At 38.9% G+C, this 20,822-nt stretch overlaps 2 protein-coding genes across 3 annotated transcripts; one reads left to right on the top strand and one right to left on the bottom strand.

Annotated features, from left to right (window-relative positions):
* Nucleotides 1-1,171: 1,171 nt before the first annotated feature.
* Nucleotides 1,172-11,718, bottom strand: LOC145486591 (endoplasmic reticulum junction formation protein lunapark-A-like). Its single transcript, XM_081465280.1, has 13 exons — nucleotides 11,605-11,718; nucleotides 11,386-11,427; nucleotides 9,604-9,791; nucleotides 8,747-8,805; nucleotides 8,091-8,131; nucleotides 7,861-7,944; nucleotides 6,948-7,020; nucleotides 6,242-6,433; nucleotides 5,925-6,034; nucleotides 5,416-5,524; nucleotides 4,477-4,650; nucleotides 4,264-4,347; nucleotides 1,172-3,226 (listed from the first exon to the last, which is right to left on the bottom strand). The coding sequence occupies exons 1-13, from the start codon at nucleotides 11,629-11,631 to the stop codon at nucleotides 3,156-3,158; spliced, it is 1,254 nt and encodes a 417-aa protein (XP_081321406.1). The 5' UTR covers nucleotides 11,632-11,718; the 3' UTR covers nucleotides 1,172-3,155.
* A 268-nt stretch (nucleotides 11,719-11,986) lies between these two features.
* LOC145487694 (kelch-like protein 23) lies at nucleotides 11,987-19,244 on the top strand. Of its 2 annotated transcripts, XR_014049445.1 has the most exons (3): nucleotides 11,987-14,132; nucleotides 14,583-18,059; nucleotides 18,169-19,244. XR_014049445.1 is itself a non-coding variant. In XM_081466514.1 (2 exons), the coding sequence occupies exons 1-2, from the start codon at nucleotides 13,299-13,301 to the stop codon at nucleotides 15,501-15,503; spliced, it is 1,755 nt and encodes a 584-aa protein (XP_081322640.1). In that variant the 5' UTR covers nucleotides 11,987-13,298; the 3' UTR covers nucleotides 15,504-19,244. The 2 variants fall into 2 exon arrangements, 1 of the variants encoding a protein (XP_081322640.1); XM_081466514.1 differs by having other exon boundaries at nucleotides 14,583-19,244.
* Nucleotides 19,245-20,822: the final 1,578 nt, after the last annotated feature.

The raw sequence follows: 20,822 nt of genomic DNA, 5'->3' as shown, positions 1-20,822 counted from the left end.
CAATTCTATTGCTATTTCCGTAATTATGCACGTGAAAATGTGCTGAAAGGGGTTGAGCTTATATTTCAGAATAATTTCATCACAGGAAGTTTTGTTATTTTTCTCGATCTTTTAGGATTTCTCGCAATGAGTCAAACTATGATATGTTCGTGGACTTTTCTGACTTGAAATATGGAGGAGCACTAGATTTTGAAGCGCACAGAATAATGAGACGCCAAAAGAAAAACACAATTTTCCGATGATTGCCATCAGCTGTCACTAAAATGATTTTTATTAAACTAATTCTTCCTGCAGTGACACAAATCACCTGCTATACATATGAAGGGAAGTAATTAATCAATATGCAGTCAGCTAAATCATTTTCCTTGTATTTTTTTTTTGCTTGAAGTCAATCTATATATATATCAAAATTGATTTTTGTTGTTGAAAAAGGAAGGTCCCCCTAAAGCAGTCTCAATGAGAATTTTAATTCAAACATTTCAACGATATATACTGGCTCTAAATCGTTTCGATGAAAAACAAAAATTCAAATTGGAGAAGAGGACATACATTAGCATTTTCGGTTATTTATTGTCTGAATACTTGTATCATTCTACGAAATGAAAAATTCGGTGAAAGAGGTAAAGCGCTTGTGAAACGAGAACAAATCAAGATCTAAATTGCTAATTTAGGGAAACCTCGTTAATTACCTGATGGAAGAAGATAAACGTATATAAATTATATAGTTATGAAAAAAGAGATAGATTGAAAGAGTAGGGTATTGGAAGTCCTTTCAATCCTCCACTTAACTTTTTTTAGGTTCACCACTAACTAACATCAAAATACTCCACAAAAAATAGTCCACTGAAAAAAGGAAGAGACAATAGCTACACTTTTTCTGGCAAGGATTTTACCAGTACTATAATATTAGTAGAAGACAAGATGACCTAAGGAAAATTTGCACATTGGTACCAGGACATATATTAAAAAGGGTACAATTGGTCGCATGCCAGTTTTGACCCTCTGAAAGTTTAGGGTGGTTGGGTGGGGGGAAATGGTGGTGGTTCTTGTTGTTGTCCCCCCCCCCCCCCCAATACCCCAAACATTCACTTGTGTGTTACCATAACTACAAACCAATAACACCCCAATAACAGAAAAATTCCAGACTTCTTTATAAAGGAAATAATTACTATTTTCTGTTTTTAACATTTCAACTTTATTCTCATAATGTAACATTCATCGCAAAATAACTTAATATACTATTTAGGCAAACAAACATCCACTCTGTGAAAATGTTCAGGTTTTCACCCAGGGAGTCACTGACACTTACATATTATAATCAGCCTGAAATATCTTCAGCTTCAATTCAAAATAAATTTAAAGGGACAGTGTAACCAGGTGCTTGCTCAAAACTGTCTTAAAATAATGATCTCTCACTTTGTACAATAAAACGTTTTAATGTTTAACTAAATATCAAAAACAATTTCTTGCAGAGGTGCATGCTGTACTGTTGCCACTTGACAAACATTTTAATCAAGGTTGCCTTTTTTCAAATATTTCAGTTTTTACAAATTTATGATAGGTTCTGTGCAAACCAAGCAAAATCTGACAAGGTAAAAGTAAACATGCCACAAGCAGTAAATATCATGTTAACTCAACACTTACATGTCAACAGATAATAAGAAAATTAATTCTCAACTGGTAATAGCACAGTGTACATCACTATATAAGAATTATATCTTACAACCAAAATTTCACATGTTGAAAAGGAATTTTTGCTTTACTTTTAATTTCGAGGCTCGGAGTTTAAGTTTGTCATGCATGTCGTAATTCATTTTCATGATTGGGCACCCTGTACCCTCTAGAGTTGAACATGTTTTGAGCTCCTCAAAAAGTACCGGTAAGTTAAGATCAGTCTCTTATTACCCTGAAAGACAGATTCCTTTCTCTGTCAGAGAAGGGAATCTCTGTTTTGCAGGGTAGTCCCTTATTTAATCATAAGAGGAAGTTAACACAGTTGTTCTCCTGTACATTCACACCAGTAAGCAGTTGGTCTCCATTTCTGTTCTCAGCAAGTACACCTGGCCTTCCATCTAGGCCATCCATAGCAAGACATTGTTCTCTTTGTCATCAATATCATTTAAATAAACAGTCTATGTCGCACCTGACATAAATGGACAATTATTGAATTCTTGTGGTTTATAGTACTGTTTTCACTGCTACACAGCCTTAGAAGTCAAAATGCTCTTTGTAATAGTCTTCCATCAAACAGAGGCACCTTATATGGAATACTGGTCTATAGAAGCAGCTTGGCATTTATGAAAAAAGGATAGCTTTCAAAAAGTGAAGATCTAACTACCATCACTGGAAGGAGCACAAACGTTGGACAGTCCAAATGTAAAAGAAAGTTAGTGATTTACTGTTGCTTTGTGAAATCAATTTGCATATGTGGTCAGCTGGCCAAATTCTTGTGACCTTTCACGTGATACTGATTTCATTTCCCAACACTTGCAGAGAGAAGTCGCAATTACTGTACACAAAAACCATAAGTGGAAATGGAGAAGGTTGTGTGCACGTCCCATTTCATCTGGCACATTGCTGGACTTAAGAGAACACTATGTAATCTAATGTGTGAGCACAATAAATAGGTGTACACAAAAAGGAGATAAACATCGGCAAGACGCTGACAGATTTCTAATTCCACTGAGGCCTTCCACCAACAACAACTCCAAATTGGGCTCAAACAAGAATAAATCATAGCTTTCTTCGCTATTCGCATTCAAACTCCCCAAAGAGCCAAGTTTGCCATCACTGACATTTTTGCCATGAGTGTGAGGCCGCTTCACTAACTCATTAATCCTCATCGTCCTGACTGGGACATAAGGCCATGTGAAGCCGATTTGGGATACCAGCATTCCAAGAAAGGCACCACTGTTTGATTAACGGGAAGTCTATTACAAAGAGCGTTTTGACTTCGAAGGTTGCAGTGCCGTGAAGACAGTGGTACCCTGAAATAAACTGAACTTTCAGTGGAATTATCTTTCATTGCTAGCTGATCTTAAGAATTCTAATATCCATTGATCGACAAAACATCAGCTGTGTTTATCTTGTATAATTCAGACTTCAGCAACCAGCAGAAGAAACTATCCTCTTCATAAGCATGAAACCACATCATTCTACTGTTCTTGGTCACTGCTCTCTATTTTTTTCTTTTCCAAGTTAGAAACAGAGCCATTCTCAGCTTCTTCTGCAAAGACATTGTAAAAAGGACAGATTAAAGAAATGTGCCACCCCTATAAAAGTGAGAGGGGTTTTGGGATAACATTTGCTGATTAGTACCACTTAAGGCTGGTTTGCACTAACGACGGAGTTGCAGTTGTAGTCGTAAGAACGGTTACAACCAAGTGAAATCAAAAATCGGAGTCGTAAGTTGAGTCATAAGCTAGACAGAATCGGAGCTGGAAGAACCAAAACACTTCCATTTTCTTCAGATTCTGCTTACAGCTCCGTCACTTATGATCCAGTGAAAACTAGATTGTTGGAGAACTTTGGAAGCAGAATTGGAAGAACCAACCAATCACAATGCTTGAAAGCATTGTGATGGGTTTATTCTTTGTTAGTGAGCAGAATATGTGTTCTGCTTTTGACTTTGTTGGTCTGATCTTCACAAGATCGTATCACTTTGCATTTCTGATTAAAACGCTGACTCTGACTCTGTTGCTAGTGAAAACCAGACTTTAGGTTGGTCAGTTCAGCAATGACCTTTGTTAAGAGTTATATTGGTCTTTTTAGGGTGCTGAACCAAAGAGTGACAGAAACTATGTCAGACAACTGAATTTCACGTGAAATGTTTCACAAATTTTCAAGCTTTTTGCAAAATCTTTGCAGAACACCCTTGCCATTTTTAAAGGGGAGTCTCTGCCCCAGGAACCTACCCTGGCATCATTCATGCATACTGCTAGATGATATGCATTTGGTGTGTTGTGAAACCTACTCAGAGAAACTTCAACCAGAAAGAAATTCTGACATATGATTTCAGAGCTATGATAATTGATCCCATTGTCTAACATCTAAGGGAAATCTCCAATCCCAAAAATCAGTCAAACAACCAGTCTTTACATGATCAGAAGAGAAGAAGCATAAAAATGTTTAGAACTTGGTCACTTTTCTTCCAAACACACCCAAGTTTTAAATCCTCAAAAAAAATTCTGATTTTTCCTATCAGACAATTCCCACATTTGTTTAAGGAAAAATAGACTTTTGATTAACACTGAACAGTTTCACCTTTTGTCTTGTCCACTGCATCATGATCACCATTCATTGAAGCACTGCCGTTAACAGCACTTGCCCCATCATCCTTCTGTGCAACTAAAAAAAAATAAAATGGCACACTTTCCAGTTTTGGTTGACTACACTATACTGAAATTAAAGCAGAGAATAAAGAACTTCATTAATGAGAATTTCCATGTTGAAATTAATAGTGTTCTCATTACGTACCATTCTTTTTCTCCAGCATAGCTTGGACAGAATTGGTGGGCTTCCTGTGACGCACCCCTGGCCCCTGCCCAGATATGTGTCTTGGGTTGGTCCAGGTGTCATAGTCCAATTTTGGTGCGATGGGGCGTTGCTTCCTCGCAGGGTTCAAGTGGTAACAATAACAGCATCTAAAGGCTAAGAAAAATAACACAAGTTGACCAACTAACAATTTACAGCAAACTTTACATTGATATTCTACCGAAGCATCCAACATTTTAAAGGACAGTCTTGGCAGAGAGTTATCACAAACAAATTTTCAAAATTCAGAACACAATCCCTGAGGTTTGATTCACATTTGGATGTGTAATCCTTGTTACAAGTGTCAAAAAAATCATAATTTTCAATGTGTTTTGCGTCTCCCCGCCACTGTGCAATGTGTAGTTCCAGAAAATATCAATACCTCTCCCATGGAAGGGATTTTTTCCAAGACCCACCCCCCCACCCCTCTGGAAATTCCGATTAAACTTGATACATTTCTTTAAATTTTTTGGTCTTAGAGAACCCCTACCCCCAAGGAAATTCCAATCCATTCTGTGGGGGAGCATGGATATTTTCTGATACTGCACAATGTGGACGAAATGCTTTTCCTTCTGATTCATGTCTACATTTTATAATTTTCCAGCACTGAAAGAAGGGACCAGGTGGGGAGGGGGGGTGCCTACACCTGTTTTGTGGTTATAACAAGTTTTTTTCCCCAGTTTTTGTGCATTTCCAACACCATTAAATTGCCTGCAGCTGTAGTTGTATGACCTAACTCTCCTCCCATGACCCCAGCATCTCAGTGGTACTGAGAGTGTCTGCCTACTGTATGGAGAATCATGGGTTTGACTTCTGTTGTAACCAAGTACCACTCAGACATTTTTTCAAGCTACATCATCAGTGACAAGCTGATACTGTTACCTGTGTATTCAAATTCCTCCTTCAGAGCCATTCCATTATGAGAGCAACATTGCTTGCATATCAAAGCATATCTGTTATTTGGTCCATCACCGACAAGATACTCTATCACCTGAAACAATCAAATTTCAGTTGGTGGCCCGTTAGGACAATGATTGAAGGAGGTATATGAGATGAGCAAAGCAGGCAACAATTCAAACAATTTTACATAGTAAGTATTGACTACAAAGAAGCTAGTGAGACCAAAAATTGTTGACTAAGAAATCTACCTTCAAACAAAACCAACAGCGCTGGGAAAATAACACTAACTTGCAACTAAAAAATAACAAAAAATACTTTCTTGATCAGTAAAAAGAGTGTACTGGTCATAAGCTAAAGCCATGTACATAACGAACATTATTTCTCACTAATGTCAATCGACAGAGGATCAGATTAGTCAACCATTAAAAGAATCAACTAAAATAATGTCTACCAAATGAAACAGCTCCAAAGTGTAATAACAGAAGACCAACCTTATCCATAGCTGTTCTGTCTCGTGGTAAGATGGGTTGAGCTGGCCGTGGCATAAGACCAGGAGAGCCTACTCTGTGAGGCACACCATGAGACAGTGGAGATGCTGCACCTAAAAGAGGTTACACTATTTTGTGAGTATGGACTTGTGTAGCTCCAGAAAATATCCATATCTCCCCAATGCAAGAAAGCAAGAGAGAATGTACGGCTCCGTCTACATGTAAATGTGTCAGTTTTCAATCAACCAAAATTATTGTCAGTTTTTTTTCAATTAAGGATGCTAAATGGTTTAACCAATAAATGCAAGCACAAGTCTTACCAGCAGATGATGTGGATATGTTCATGAGGCTGTTGGATTTCCGTCGCTCTGTGGCTTGCTGGTTTAACTTGTTGGAGTCCCCTGACTGGTTCGACTGAAAGGGGGACTCCGCAAGTGTGGGCTCAGAGATGGTCCGCTGCAATGGAACCCCTGGGCTCTTGACCTTAGGCAACACATTCCTTTGTCTCAATTCTGAAAAGAAGAAACAGAAGTTACTAATATAGGAAGTAGAGGTCTCTGTGCCCAAAGGTCTTGGGACAGTTAATTTTTTCTCAATGCTGAATTTTTTAGTTATCCCCATTCAGTGCTTTGACTGAGTTAAATGTAGAGCTGTTATTCTGGCATGACAACATGCAATGCCAGAGTATGCAATGAGAGTTATTCTTTCTACACCCTCACTACACTATGAATTTATAGAAATTTATTAAGCCACTTTCTTGCCAAGTCAGTTACACAATTTTCTTCTTTACCTTAACTTTTTTTGCGTGTGTTTGAAATTGCACTTGTGGATGAGTTGCTTTATATGTTGCTAGCTTTTAAAAGGCTTCGCCTTACTCATTGTAAGTCTGAATTTGACCAACATATATTAGAAGTGCGTGTCAGCTTAAGAGTATTGCCTTGATACAGAATTAAATTCCACAAACTAATGTCACTTGCATAGTAATCAGTATGGAGAGTTAAAGGAAGTCATGTTCCTTTTTCTGACCTGTTCCTATAGTGCCACTTGGACTTTGTGGTATAGCATTTGCGGGAGATGTGGGCGTGTCCTTTCTCTCCACCTAACAGTAGCAGAATTATACATACATGTAATCAAAACACTTTAAATAGATAATAATAATAATAATAATAATAATAATATTCAATATTTCTAAGGCGCAAATTAACATGTGAATATGATCAAATGCGCCTAACAAACCATATGAGTAATATAAATTAAACGATATGCTATGAATAGTGTGATTAATTTAAAACTAATTATTTGCAATAATTATGTACATTAGGCTAAGGTAATCCGTTTGCTGTCCAAGTGAAGCCTTCTAGGTTAAAGAAGGAACTACAGTTGAGCCTCCAGTTGCAACCACCTCTCCTCAGCAACCAGTTTTCCAAAATACCAAAAGTTTCCACGTCAAATCACTATATTTGGAACTTCTTGTGAGCAACCACCTCTCACAACTGACCGCAACCACTTTTAGAGCATAAGGTTTGAAATTTTCTTTCATTTTTAAACTTAATGTAAGCAACCACTTGACAGGTAATAGAGAGGAAATTGAATAATAAGGTGTTGTAACATTACTTTGTTCCTGGGTGGTACAAGAGACGGAAATTTCTCAATGGGAAGAACCAGATTTTTTTCTCAAAAATAACTTTTCACATGAATAACACATTGCGTTGACAATGGAGGTTACCATGTGCTAATGAGGCAAAATTTTGATTCAATATGGTATAAGCTCTCATAAGCAGCCACCTAGGCTTGACATTTTGGGTGGTCACTCACTGGAGGTTTGACTGTGTTTGATTCAAATTTTGAATGTTAAACTTAAAAATGTAAAATCAAAACAAATATCTTATTCTGTAATATCTAGTATCTAATATTAAAGTTCACTGCCCACAAATATTACCTTTACTATTTCAGAGTTTGGATCATATTTATCCAGTAGATCTTTTGCTGCTTTATAGGTTTCTTTTTCCATCACTTCCTCAAGCTAAACAACAGCAAAAAACAGAAAGTTATTAAATGTAAAGCAAAACAAGCTGTGACTAGGCAAAAATTGTTTCAGGAGAAGAATAAGTCAAGATTACGATACAAACAAAATAATAGACATTCGTAAATGGATATTTGTCTACTCACAACTTCTCTCTTTCTCTCCTTTAATTCCTCCAGCCTCCTTGCTGCAAATAAAAACAAAATCCACAAAGTAATAAACTTAGATTGCTACAAGGTGATCTTTCCTAAAAAGTTATGGTGTTTCCATATGACTCTACAGCAACCATACTGGTGTGCCAAACAATAAAACAACGGCCATGCTGGTGTTCCACACCAATATTGTGGGAATTGAACTCTTTCCTTATGTAAACATATTCTTTTTGTTCCAATAAATTTGCATGCCTGCTGGCCATGAGTGAAAATGCTCTTCAACACTATTCATCTCTAATTTAGAATATGATAAATAATATATTTTTTACCTGATTTAAAAACAGATTGTTATAACTAACTGAAATTTCAATCTAGAGCCAAATTTGGTAGAAAATGGTTTAAAATTTGCTTATTAGTAACATGGCACAGTTATTATCACTTTATCGCATCTACTTCCTTTGCCAGACTTAATTTATTTTTTTTTAAATTTTTTAAAATAGAACAACATTGACAAGTATTCAAAAAGTTTCAATATAACAGCTACATTTTATTTTCCATTCAGAACTGAAGTCCCCCCTGGAGGATTTCTGAAGAAGCTATAACTAGGCTCACAGAAAATTCTATTAATTATACAAAACAAAAGCACTCACCATTTTTACTCATTCGGCTGACAAAGACATAATGGAGAACCCTCTTTAATAAATACACACTAAATGATAAAGAACAAAATGTTGACTACTTTTAGCACTCAGCTCACAGTTCTCCTAATGACTGTCTACAAAGATTTATATTAAGATCTCACGTATTATTATTTTACATAATGGTTGAAATATCTTTATGTACTCTTCAATGCAAATATATTTTTTTCTGGATTGCTTGCTGTGCAAGTTTTTTATGGGCATGTGCAACTTTTCTGCAGTTTTATTTCTGTCTTTTCGAACTCCCTCCCCCTCCCCCACCCTTCACTGACTTTTACTTATTGTGTAGTTCCAGAAAATATCCATACCTCCCCCACAGAAGGGATTTTTTTCTAACACCTCCCTACCCCTCTGGAAATTCCAGTTAAGCTTGATACTGTACATTTCTTTAAATTTTTTGGTCTCATAGAACCCCCACCCCCAAGGAAATTCCAATCCCTTCTGTGGGGGGAGTATGGATATTTTCTGGAACCGCACATTTCAAACTAATGGTCTGTATCTAGTAACCACACAAATGGAACACTAATTAAATTACAATATTTAGAGAGGAAGCCACGTCAGCCTTGACCGGTTTTCATGCAGGTCCTTTATCCTGGTCAATTTGGAATTTGGAGATGTTGTTTTTTGTGAAAGGGAGAAAACCAGAGAACCCGGAGAAAAACCCTTGGGGCAAGGTGAGAACCAAGGACAAACTCAACTCACATATGACATCGGACCGGAATCGAACCTGGGCCACATTGGCAGGAGACGAGTGTTCTCACCACTGTGCCATCCCCACTACAGGAAATGCAGTAACAGATGATACTTACACAAAAGGAAAGACAAGAAGTGGAATTGATCGAACAACTTTAGCTTTCCAAGACTTTGGAAAATCATAAAAGTAGCAAATAAGAGCTGCCACAATGTAGAGGAGAATCGAGTAAAGGATAAGTGAACCAATAAATTTCTTCCTGAGCTTCTCTGTTCTTTGCTGACTTGATTTTAATGCCTCAATATCCTGAGTGAGAAAAGTAAAATGTAATGGCTATAGTGTGAAGTTTGAGAATCCTTACAGATATTCCATAAAGTTCTGTGAGACAAGCTACTTTCAAATTTAGCAGTCTTTTCCTTTACTTCTTTTGAGAACCACAACTGTCAAGGTTGCTACTTTCTGGTAGCTAGAGGCACAGATCGGGATGGACACATGGTGCAACATTTTGTGCAACGTTTGCATAACAATTTTCAAACGTGTGTCCACCCTGAAAAGGTTACATGCAATACTGCAGAAGTAGAACAGCACTGCATGCAATGTTGCAAGCAACATTTCAGAGGTGGACTCACAATGCAATTTAGTCATTGCGAGCAATATTCTACCCAACGTTGAACCAGGTGTCCAGACCTTCAACATATACTGCACAAGACCTTACACGAGAAAAAAGAAGAAAAATGTTATAAAAGATAAGTTAAGGTTTGTGTAAAGCATGTTGTATGTGTTGTTTCACTGTCTTTTAACATGCTAGTATCCAGTTTGTAGTCACTATTGTTGAAGCACTCTCACTATCACTAACAAGGTCAGTATTTTCAGTATTTGCTAACAACTGTGAAAATCACTATTTTCAGGGGGTTGTGCACTTATGGTTGCCCCAACATTTCATGTTATAAAATGAAAGTGGCAAGCCTATTCAAGACATGTTTAGTTTCTGGTTGTGTGGTTCCGAGGAAAATATATTTTGACTGCATTTTGGCTAAACAAGAGGAGAACTGTCAGGGACACTAAAAGTGCTGTGGCGATGATTTTGTTATTAAAAACAACACCAAAACTTTTTTTGTGTGTGTGTCACCATTTACCATGTGCATGTGTAAAGGGGAATTCTAAGAAAATACCTAAAAATAGTGTTTCCTTCTTTTTCAGAAAAATGCTGACACCAGCATTTTTATTTGAGATTCAAGGTTAATTATCTCAGAGACATGCATGACTACACCAGTTTTCTTTGGATTCCAAAAGCCCTTGCTAAGAGCCACTTTTTCCATATGTTCCTAATTTGACGAAAAGAGCCTGTGTATTTATTAGGTACCGTCCTTAGTCCACTATTTCATGATCAAGCTGTTCAAAACATTACTGGAAATAAATGTCATTAATAATTAAAATTCAAATTCTAATGTAAATTCCCCTACCTGGCACAGTAAACAGACATAATAATAATTCATTTTGAGAGTCAGTTTTTTTAGGAGTGTCTGCTTATTTCCAAATGGTGTTTTAACGTTTTTAAAACGAAAGAAAGATCATGGACTAATTTAGAAAATGTGTAAATAGTTGAGCGAGCTGTGAAACCTCTCTTGGCTTTAATCCACATTGTAACCTGGCAAACATTTTGATCAAAATTTCGGTTTGTTCTACCAAACAGCACTTCCTTTTGAAACCGAACAAGAGCATATTTTCAATCGAAATATTGTTAATCACTGCCATAAAAATATAATCAACCATAAAATATGCAAAATATAAAATGTGAGCAAGCCCAATTTTCGTCAGATCAACTGCGCTGCCAAAACAAGAGAGAGTACAATTACAAACTTGCAACTGTATAGAAATGTTACTTGTCAATAAGTCTCACCTTTTCAAGCAATTCCAACACTTCTCCTAAAGATTCCTTTTTCTGCCAAAAACAAAACGTCTAAGCACAAGGACTTGTCTTGTACGAATAGAAGAGAGATCAAAGAAAAGCTCACGACGCTTGGCGCAAGCACCAGCTTGCATCGACTGAAATATTTCCTTCATCATTAACTGAAAATAACCACGATAAAGACACGGTAGCCGTTTTAACAACACTTACCCTCCATCTGGAGAAAAGAATTCCCATGATGGTGATTATTTCAAGGGGACTTTAGTGATCCGTTCAATCTTCCCCCGTTAATTTCCATACTGATCTCCAAGATCTCAGGAAATCGACGCGATTCGCGGCGCGCGCGAAGAAAAACACCATTTGGTCATGCGCTGTAGATGTCCTTATGGAAATTTGTATTGTAGAGGACTTCGCGTTTTTGGATGGGGAACTGTGGAAAGTGTCGAAATTAGGACGGTTTTCATAAATCCAGACATACATGCAAAACACACAATCGCAACGTGAAATACATTCTTTTTCGGACGGGCATATTTCTCATAAAATAAGATGGAATTAATTTTAATGTCGCTAAATAAAGAGGTGTAAGGGACACACCCATTTAAGCGTCGGTCGCCGTTGTATTTGTAGGGAAGGCAAAGGCGAGGACATCTTCGTCGATTTGCTTTCCTCAGGCAAGTTTATGTTTCTTCTTTTTCTCTTAGGTAAAGAAGTCATCCTCGTTCTCGGGATAGTAGACGCCCAGCACGGTCAAGTTTTTTCTCCGTTTCTGTCGAGAACCTGAAGCCTATGATTGCTGTGAACGTAGTAGGGAGTGTTCTAACAAGGGAGGAGATGGCTGGTAGCTATCGCGCGCAAGGCACAAGTGAAAATGGTACAGGCATGTTTCATCGTTTCAGGTTGTCTTTTCTCTCTGTGTGAACTCTTGCGCTTTGCGCACTTCACCGCAAATCGCGTAAAGAAATTCATGCTTCCTGCTACAAGCAACTGCGCTACTAAATTGACGGAGTTTTGATGGGTAGCAGGTAGAACGATAGGGCTCGCCTTTGACTCAAACGATCTGGCGGGTTGAAGTCTGGTGCGGAAGTGTGTGGTTAGCTAGCAAGTTAGGGTGCGTCCCTTTGGAATATTCCAAGTATAAATATAACTTCTCAAGCTTTTCAATTGCATCTTACGTTCAGAATAATTCCATCATTTTCTCTTGTTCCATCTTAAAGTTAAGCTTCTTGTAGCGGCAGCAGTGGGAAGTATCTTTAGACCTCTCTGTTTTAAATGTAACGTTAAGTTCCGTGACTTGAGGTAATCGAGTGATGGAATTTCCATCTATTACCATAATCACGATGCATAAACCATGACTGAACCGGCAATACTTAGCTCTTATTGACCGAGCAGGACGTCTGTATGGGAGAATCTTGACCGAGGTCGTGAGTACAGACCGAACGCAGTGAGGTCTGTACGCACGACCGAGGTCAAGATTCTCCCATACAGACCGACTTAGCTCGGTTAACAAGATGTTTATTATATGGCAAAGAAGAAAACTTTAATTCGTTTAATGTAACCGGTTTGCTGACATTTTGCTTGCAAACGGAGATGAGCTTAACTTAAACCTGTCGAAATTTGCTCGTCCTCTTTACTTTTTTTTGTCATCAGGTTTTTTGGCACTTCCATAAATGATTGAGAAGAAAATAAAAGAAAACGGCGAACATTTCTGTATTTGAGTTTGCTACTTTTTCAACGCAAAATGAAACCGGTCTAGATGCCGGTCTAGATGGGAAAATCTAGACCGCGGTCAATATCGATTTCAGCCAATCAAATTCGTGAATTCGGTAGCTCCCAGTCCTTGTGAGACACAGCCATATAACAAATATAAATATATCTCTGCGGTTGTACGTGTTACAGACTTTGCAATGAAGATGACCGCGCATTCAAACGTTCTTCTTTTGAAGTGTGCCCAGTTTCAAGAAGAATGTTTATTTACTGACGTGCAACTGAAAATTGGAGAGACAATCTTTTCTGCTCATCGCATGGTATTAGCTGCCTTTAGCAGTTATTTCCACGCCATGTTTACGAATGGAATGAAGGAGTCCAGCCAGGAAGTGATCGAATTGAAAGATGAAAGCATTTCACCAGATTCTTTAAAGATTGTAATAGACTCCATCTACACTGGAGATCTCCTTGTCAACGAGGAAAACGTGTTTGAAGTTCTTGCCGCAGCTGACCACCTTCAAGTCACAAGTGTTGTTCAACAGTGCTGTGACTACTTGTTGAGCGAGTTAATTGAGCTTCACTTTGACGTGGAAACATACTGTCGCATATGGACAGTTGCTGACAGACATGGTCTGAAGGATCTGAAAGAAGCAGGAGAGCACAAGATGGCTTTGATGTACAAGGATGTTTCTGAAAGTGAAGAATTTTTGTCGTATATTAGCGCAGACCAATTTATCGGTCTCCTCAATCGAGATGACCTCAGCGCACCTTCGGAGGCCTTCGTCTTCAAATCAGTGATGCAGTGGATCAAATACAAGAAAGAAGAGAGGTTTGCAGTTGCGGGCAAAGCTATTGGAGCTGTTCGTTTGGGGCTGGTGGATATCGGAGACATAATTGAAGAGCTGAATACAGAGGAAATGCAGCAAGTTCCAGAGATCCGCAAGCACTTACATGAATCACTGATCCATAACTGCAGACCTTTAAACAGCTCCGAGTTTGCAGTAGAAAAAGCTAAACCAAGGTCAATGAGTCAGGTAAGAAAGAGAACCCTGTTTCGTTTACATCCGTAAAAGCGCTGGTATGATTGTTGCCTAACGTTATCCCTTTAACCAAGAGAAAATAAGGGGTCCCTCATTTTCTCTTGCTTTAACCCGCACCAAATTTGCTTTCAGAGAAAGTTAATTTACACTTGCTACTCAAGGGTAAATTGTGATATTCTTCTAATTTATATGCCTATTATCGCAATTCAAGGGCGCAAATATGCGTTCGTGTCCTTGCGTTTACGAGCGTGCTTTTTCGCGTGCAAGTGGCTGCGTAAGTACTTTTCCTCACACTCTTTCATGTTCGGTCCTTGTTCCTGTGTTTTGCTTTTAACCTTCCTTGCAAGCTCTTACTCTCATTCATGGTTTACCTGCAGTTAAATGTATTTTAAAATTGCCGTATCTGATCTCCATAATAAACGCACACCATTTTTCCTACTTTAGGTTCTTGTTGCTGTCATACCTCAGGCTCCAATGCAATATTATGATGCTGAAACAAAATTGTGGAAATCTTGGGCGGCCTCCACAACACCACAACTTAAGATTGAAGCGAAAACATTCTTGTCCACATGCTTGGTTGGAAGTAAGCTATTTGTAGTTGTGACGGACTCTAGGCCAACGTACTATATTTACTCTTATGACACAGAAAAGAAAGTGTGGGAAAATATCCCGCACTCATTGGGAGTAGTCAGTGAGCTGCGCACCGTCGGGGACTACATGTATGCAATCAGTAATACCCTTAATAGCGGTCAGGTTCCTCGAAGGTATAACTTTGTTAAGCGTCGATGGCAAAGGTATGCTAAAGTAATTATTCCCAGCTGTGAAAATGGAAGTGGCTCTTTCCATAATAGTGGAACAACAGTGTTCCATTCAAAGGTGTATGTGCTTTATGGAAGTAGATCAAAATCAGAAAATTCTTGGCGTGTGAAGCCAGCAGTACTGGTCTATTTTGATCCAGTAGAGAATAAATGGGAAAGAAAAGCTTCAACATGTCATCCTCATTTTGGATCCACCCTTTTTGCGGTGAACGGCAAACTCCATGTTGCAGGGGGTAATGTTAAGGTTACCGATACATACAAATGTCCATATGGTGACTCGGCCCCTGTAGAATTTTACAATGAACAAAAGGACTCTTGGTCTGTTGTAAAACAGGACCACATTCCACCAAACAAACTTGGTGCAGTGGAAGTAGAAGGGAGAGTGTATTTCATCATAAACAGATTTCCAATCGACAGTGGCATCAGAATCCCACCCGGAGAAAAGTATCATGTTGATTTGGACGACTGGGAAAGTCTGGGAAAAGTTAACAGTAAATCAGTTCTTTGCTACTTGCCAGCTAATAAAGAGAATTTGAACACGGAGTGATTATGTATATATAATTTCCGTTTATTTGACTTTTTTCCGCACGTAGGGCTTGGTTGTATACGAAACGAAGTGTAATCTAAGTTAACCTTAATATGCAGCTATTGTTTCAAAATTCAGTAAAAATAGGGTCAGATTCGATATAATGAGCTTTGAGTAAAAATCGGATTCTCAAGAAAGATTCCTGGTGTTTTTTTAATCAGTTTATTTGAGGTTCAGTATTAATTTGCCAAAATCCAACACTTTCTATAATTGAATATCAGACACATCTGTAGACAAATACGCAACACACTTTGAAATGTAACATGTCCCTCGGAATATAAACCAACTTGTTTTTATTGTCTTACATACATACATACTTTATTGTTACCTCCCCAATGGGGCTTTTCAGGAACAATTACTTAAATTACTAAGTTACTAATAACTACACAATCAAAATTAATCAAATTTAAGAAACATTTACAACATTATCTAAACTTTGTAGTCGCGAAAAATACTAAAAATAAATGAAGTTTAGGGAGTATTAAAGATTATTTCACGGTTATTTTATTTGATGTTACGTTGTATGTAATTTATGCCTTTATCAAACTTAACAGTGCATTCATTTGAACACTCTTGAGCTGTAAGGGTTAAATTGTATACACATATATAATGTGGGTTCTGTTACCCTTCGTTACACGTACGGCGGTTTTAGAGCCCTCATCTCGGCTCATCTGATGTTTTGCAAATCTATAGAGAAGAAGTTTTTTTTTAACGATATTTAAGCTCTTAGCGCCAAGTCGATTAGGAGCCGGGATTTAGTAATATTTCTTGGCTTGTGATGAGAAGAAAAAAAACTGCTTTAATTGGTGGCAAAAGTGTGACAGTGCCTCCGTTAACCAAGGCGCTCAAACATGGGTAACAGAATGGGGCGTCAATTGCAAACCCTTATCTTCGTTTAAGCACTCGATCACTTCGCATGTTATTTCTCTAACGTTTTTTGCCACCCTGGCGTGAAGAGATATTTGTTCACAAGAAAACACAATTTCTGTAAGCGGAAACTTTTTGTTAAATGCAAATGACAACTGCATGGCCACGGCTCACTCTGCTAGTGTGGCTACTGTATGCAAATACAAGGTCGCTTTTATTTTTTATCATGTCTTATCATCTTGATCGGCTGTAATGAATTGGATACTCAAAAAGTAACAGAAAAAGACAAAATCTGTAAACATGGCGTGGAAATAACTGTTGTAGGCAGCTAATACCAAGCGATGAGCAGAAAATACTGTCTTGCCAATTTTTATCTGTACGTCAGTGCATACAGATATAACTTTTCACCTCGTCTTCTTGGTCCGTGCTGTAAGTTACGAACTGAGTTTTTTCCCGCCATAAATCGAAGGGGAAAAAACGAGGAACCGTAACTTACAGTACGGACCAAGAAGACCAGGATAGCAATGTATTTATTATATCTCTACTGTGTGTCTGACGGGTTCGGGAACGATTTCACGGACTTTAAGCAGCGGGAACGCGGACGGCGACGGGGACGCCGAAACCTGTGAGAAGGCTGGGGAGAGAACGCCGTTGTAGCGGGAATTCACAAACATTAAGCAGCACCGTCGGAAACCGCGGTTTCTGCACTGTCAAGCTTATTGACGTCGTTGATATTCGTCCTCTGTTTATCAGGATGAACTAGGATGACTTCATTGAAAGAAGTTCGCAATCAACTCTTGATAATCCACGATGAACGTGTGTTAAACGATGACGAACTTCTACTCTTTTACGATTTAACTGAACCGGTCTAATGATCTCGACCAACCTTATGATTCCTTTCCTGATTTTAACTTCGATGGTTTGAAGACGACGATTGCCTGTCCGAATTTCGTTTCCACAAACGCAACTTGCCCCTTCTCGCTGAGTTGTACAATGAAGTAAATGAACTTATTATCAGCAGATGTTTAATCAGACTGGCGTGACAAATCAGTGTGCCGACTGATAAAGATCTAAGTAAACCACTGATCTTACGACTGAAAATGGAAACAGCTACACGAGTTTTAATGGTGTCTACCCTTTTAAATGTGTTAGAATTTCACCATAATGAGCCATTGACATTTGAGTATTTCTTGAAAGGAAAAATTTCGATTGAAATTCGTGTAAGTTGTCTTTATTTACATAAGCTTTCAAAAAGATATTTCACGGTACTCACATGTTCGCCGACAGGCTTGAGTTCGCTTCAGATTTCTCGACGTTTCTATATAAAATGAAATATCTCACATAACAAGAGAAAACAAGCATTAAAGTTCCTCGAAATTAGTAACACGGGTTATTTAGCGTTGACACAGCAGAGGAAACGAAAGCGAAAACTCACGTTTTCAGACAACGCGAAATGAGCTTCCCTCGCGTCGGGCCCGAACGCAGAACGTCAAACTGTTTCCCGCCAGTCATGCGCAGTGGACCTTTTGGCTTTTCCCTGATCTTACGAACACAGCAGTCAAACGTCTGCGCATGTGCGAGCTACGGGGCAACTAAAGGCGGCCAAAATATTTTCATAACCTTGTTCTTTTCGTGGGTCATCGGCATCCTGTAAATGACATTGTCCTTGTTATTTATGTATTTGTTTGTGTTTTAGCTTGTACAACGAGAGCTAACAGAAATAGGAGTTAAAAATTGTTCTACCTTGTGCTTGTTGCAGGTATTTCCTTTCCGCGGTATGTATTTTCCGTGCTTCTCGGATTTTTTGTCCGCCTCGACTTTGCATTTAGTGCACCAGTTTGTCCAAGGTTTGTAGTTTGGAAAAGATTTTCCCACCTGGTCAGGCGGTTTGGGATCGGTATTTTGGTCAGCTATGCCCCCATGACGATGAACATGAACATCGTTTGTAGTTCGATTCATCTCGTTCCTGTGCTTCAGACAAATCTAGGATACGGACGGAATCCTCCCAGTCCTTGCCAAGATTTTTCCAGCTCGTCTGAGCGAAGCCGAATCACTGCAATTGCCTTTTTCTTCTCCAGTTTTTTCTCCTTTTACATACTGCTTGTCGTCCGTTTCCGGCGTCACGCATCGTGTGATTAATAAAAACAAACAAATGTATACTACGCCGTCGGCTGGTAGCATGACACTGGTTTTCAAGACTTATAAACTTTTTTGGTAAAGCTTAAAACAAAATGGTAAATCAACAGAATACCGGCAACTTAATTAACTTTGTGCCTGAAAAGTCTTAAGTTTTCCTTTTACCTACTTTCTTTTCCTTTTACAGATTTCTATGAACTTTTCATTTTTTTTTCGTAAATTTTGCGTGACACCGGTTGTTTTCCATGTTTTTCTTTAAATTTTTGCGCGGGAAATTGGCGCGCGGCTGCCAAAAATGTACCCATTTGCGCATGCCCGACGTTTGACCGCTGTGTTGATCTTACGGCGTTCCCGTCGCCGTCCGCGTTGTCGTTGCTTAAAGTCCCTTTCTATTCAGGCGGAACGGCTTCAAATTTCTGACTCACCTCGAAAGCAAAACGAGTCAATTTGAAATCGTTTTTAAGTCGTTAGCACGCTTTAATACACATTTTAGAGTTAAAGAAAGTTTAAACTTTGGCTTGCTATAAAAGTTAAGAGCACTTGGCGATAAATCACGAAACAGTTTGACAACTAAACCAACTTTCAATTTTACGTACAGGAGAATACGACCTGCTAAATTGACCAATTACAACGCGCGTACTAACTGAGAGATATAATAAACCTTCTCGAAACTGAAGAAGGGGCATTTGAAAGCGCGGTCATCTTTATTTCATCGTCTGCAACATGTACAACCGCAGAGATATATATTTATATATATTGCTCAGTTGTGGTTTATGCATCGTGATTTCCGCTGCTGCCGTTTACAAGAAGCTTGACTTTGAGATGGAATTATTCTGAACGTAAGCTATTGTTGCAAAGCCGGCATAGGTGGAGGATTGAGGCGGTTTTAAGCCTTACTTCCCTTGGGAAGTTAAATTTATACTTGTAATATTCTTTAGGGGCACACGTACCCTAGCCTGCTAGTAGAGCACACGCTATCCGCACCAGACTTCCACTCGCCGAATCGCTTGAGCCAAAAGTGAGCCGTCTAGCTGCTACCCATCAAAACCCGTCAATTTGGTAGCGCAGTTGCTTGTTGCAGGACACATACGATCTGCGGTGAAGCGCGCACTGAAGTGCAAGGGTTTGCACAGGGAGAAAAGACAATAAACCTGAAATGATGAAACATGCCCGGCTGTACCATTTTCACTTGTCCCTCCCGCGCGATAGCTACCGGGCATCTCTTTTCTCGTTAGAACACTTTCTGGGGAGGTCCACTTCCTCCCTCCCTCTCCCCCGCAGTTTTCTCGCCCTTCTATGTTCACAGCAATCACAGGCTTCAGGTTCTGGATAAAGAGGGGTAAAATCTTGACCTTGTTGGGCGTCTACTATCCCGAGGACGAGGAGGACTTCTCTCAACTTCGATTTTTTTTTCTCACGTTGAAATCGCGCTTTCTCCAGAGACTCCAGGGAGGGATGACGCGTAAGTTAGTTCTTTAGGTTGGTCAGATTCACGATTTTGGAAACGTGGAGTCAAATATGAGAGTGTCCACCGCTGCGTCAACACAAAGAAAATTGATCCGCGAATGGGAAAGTGGTCAATGTTAATCTTTTTTTCTCTATGCTCATTCTTTCAGTATCACGCTTTGTTTGCGGATCTGTCTATTCATTCCCCGGACAGTTGACGGGCCTTTGACATTTTGTTTTCATAAGGCTGCAAATGCCCCACAGAAGGACAGCTGGTGCATACAAAATACCCTCGGTGGGGCCGTGAGAAAAGTGCAAATGCCCCACCCAAAAAGTTAGAGCTCAACAGTACTTGACGCGTTCTTCACTTTTGTAGCGACATTGCCGTGTGCACGTGTTCGCTAATTTAACATGAAAAAAGTATTCTCTATTTGGTAAATAGCTTTTTTATAACTCTGGAAAACTCTCCCCAAGCAAAGCTGTATTGCCAGCTTCACAGCACGTTTCCCACAGAACAAAAATAACGGCGTCATACAAAAGCAACAGACTTTTCTCTTCCAGAGCGACGAGAACAAATTTGCCAAAGTTTTCAAATTTTGACAAAGTGTCATACGGAACAGTTTATAATACCTTGACAAGCGATAATCTCAGGCGTTGACAGAATGTAACAATAACCATGTTAACCTGCCACCAGGTGGCAAGTTATAACATAACCATGCAATTAGTTTTAACCAATTAGTTAACTCAGATAGAGTGTTCACTCTATTGCGTCCTATTGCAGACTTCCCAAAAGCCATTTCTCCATTAGTCATGCGTAAAATGAGAAGACCT

The sequence above is a fragment of the Orbicella franksi genome, chromosome 5 (assembly GCF_964199315.1).
Source record: "Orbicella franksi chromosome 5, jaOrbFran1.1, whole genome shotgun sequence".
NCBI classification, from domain to species: domain Eukaryota; kingdom Metazoa; phylum Cnidaria; class Anthozoa; order Scleractinia; family Merulinidae; genus Orbicella; species Orbicella franksi.
This window is presented reverse-complemented; position numbering and strand designations above follow the sequence as displayed.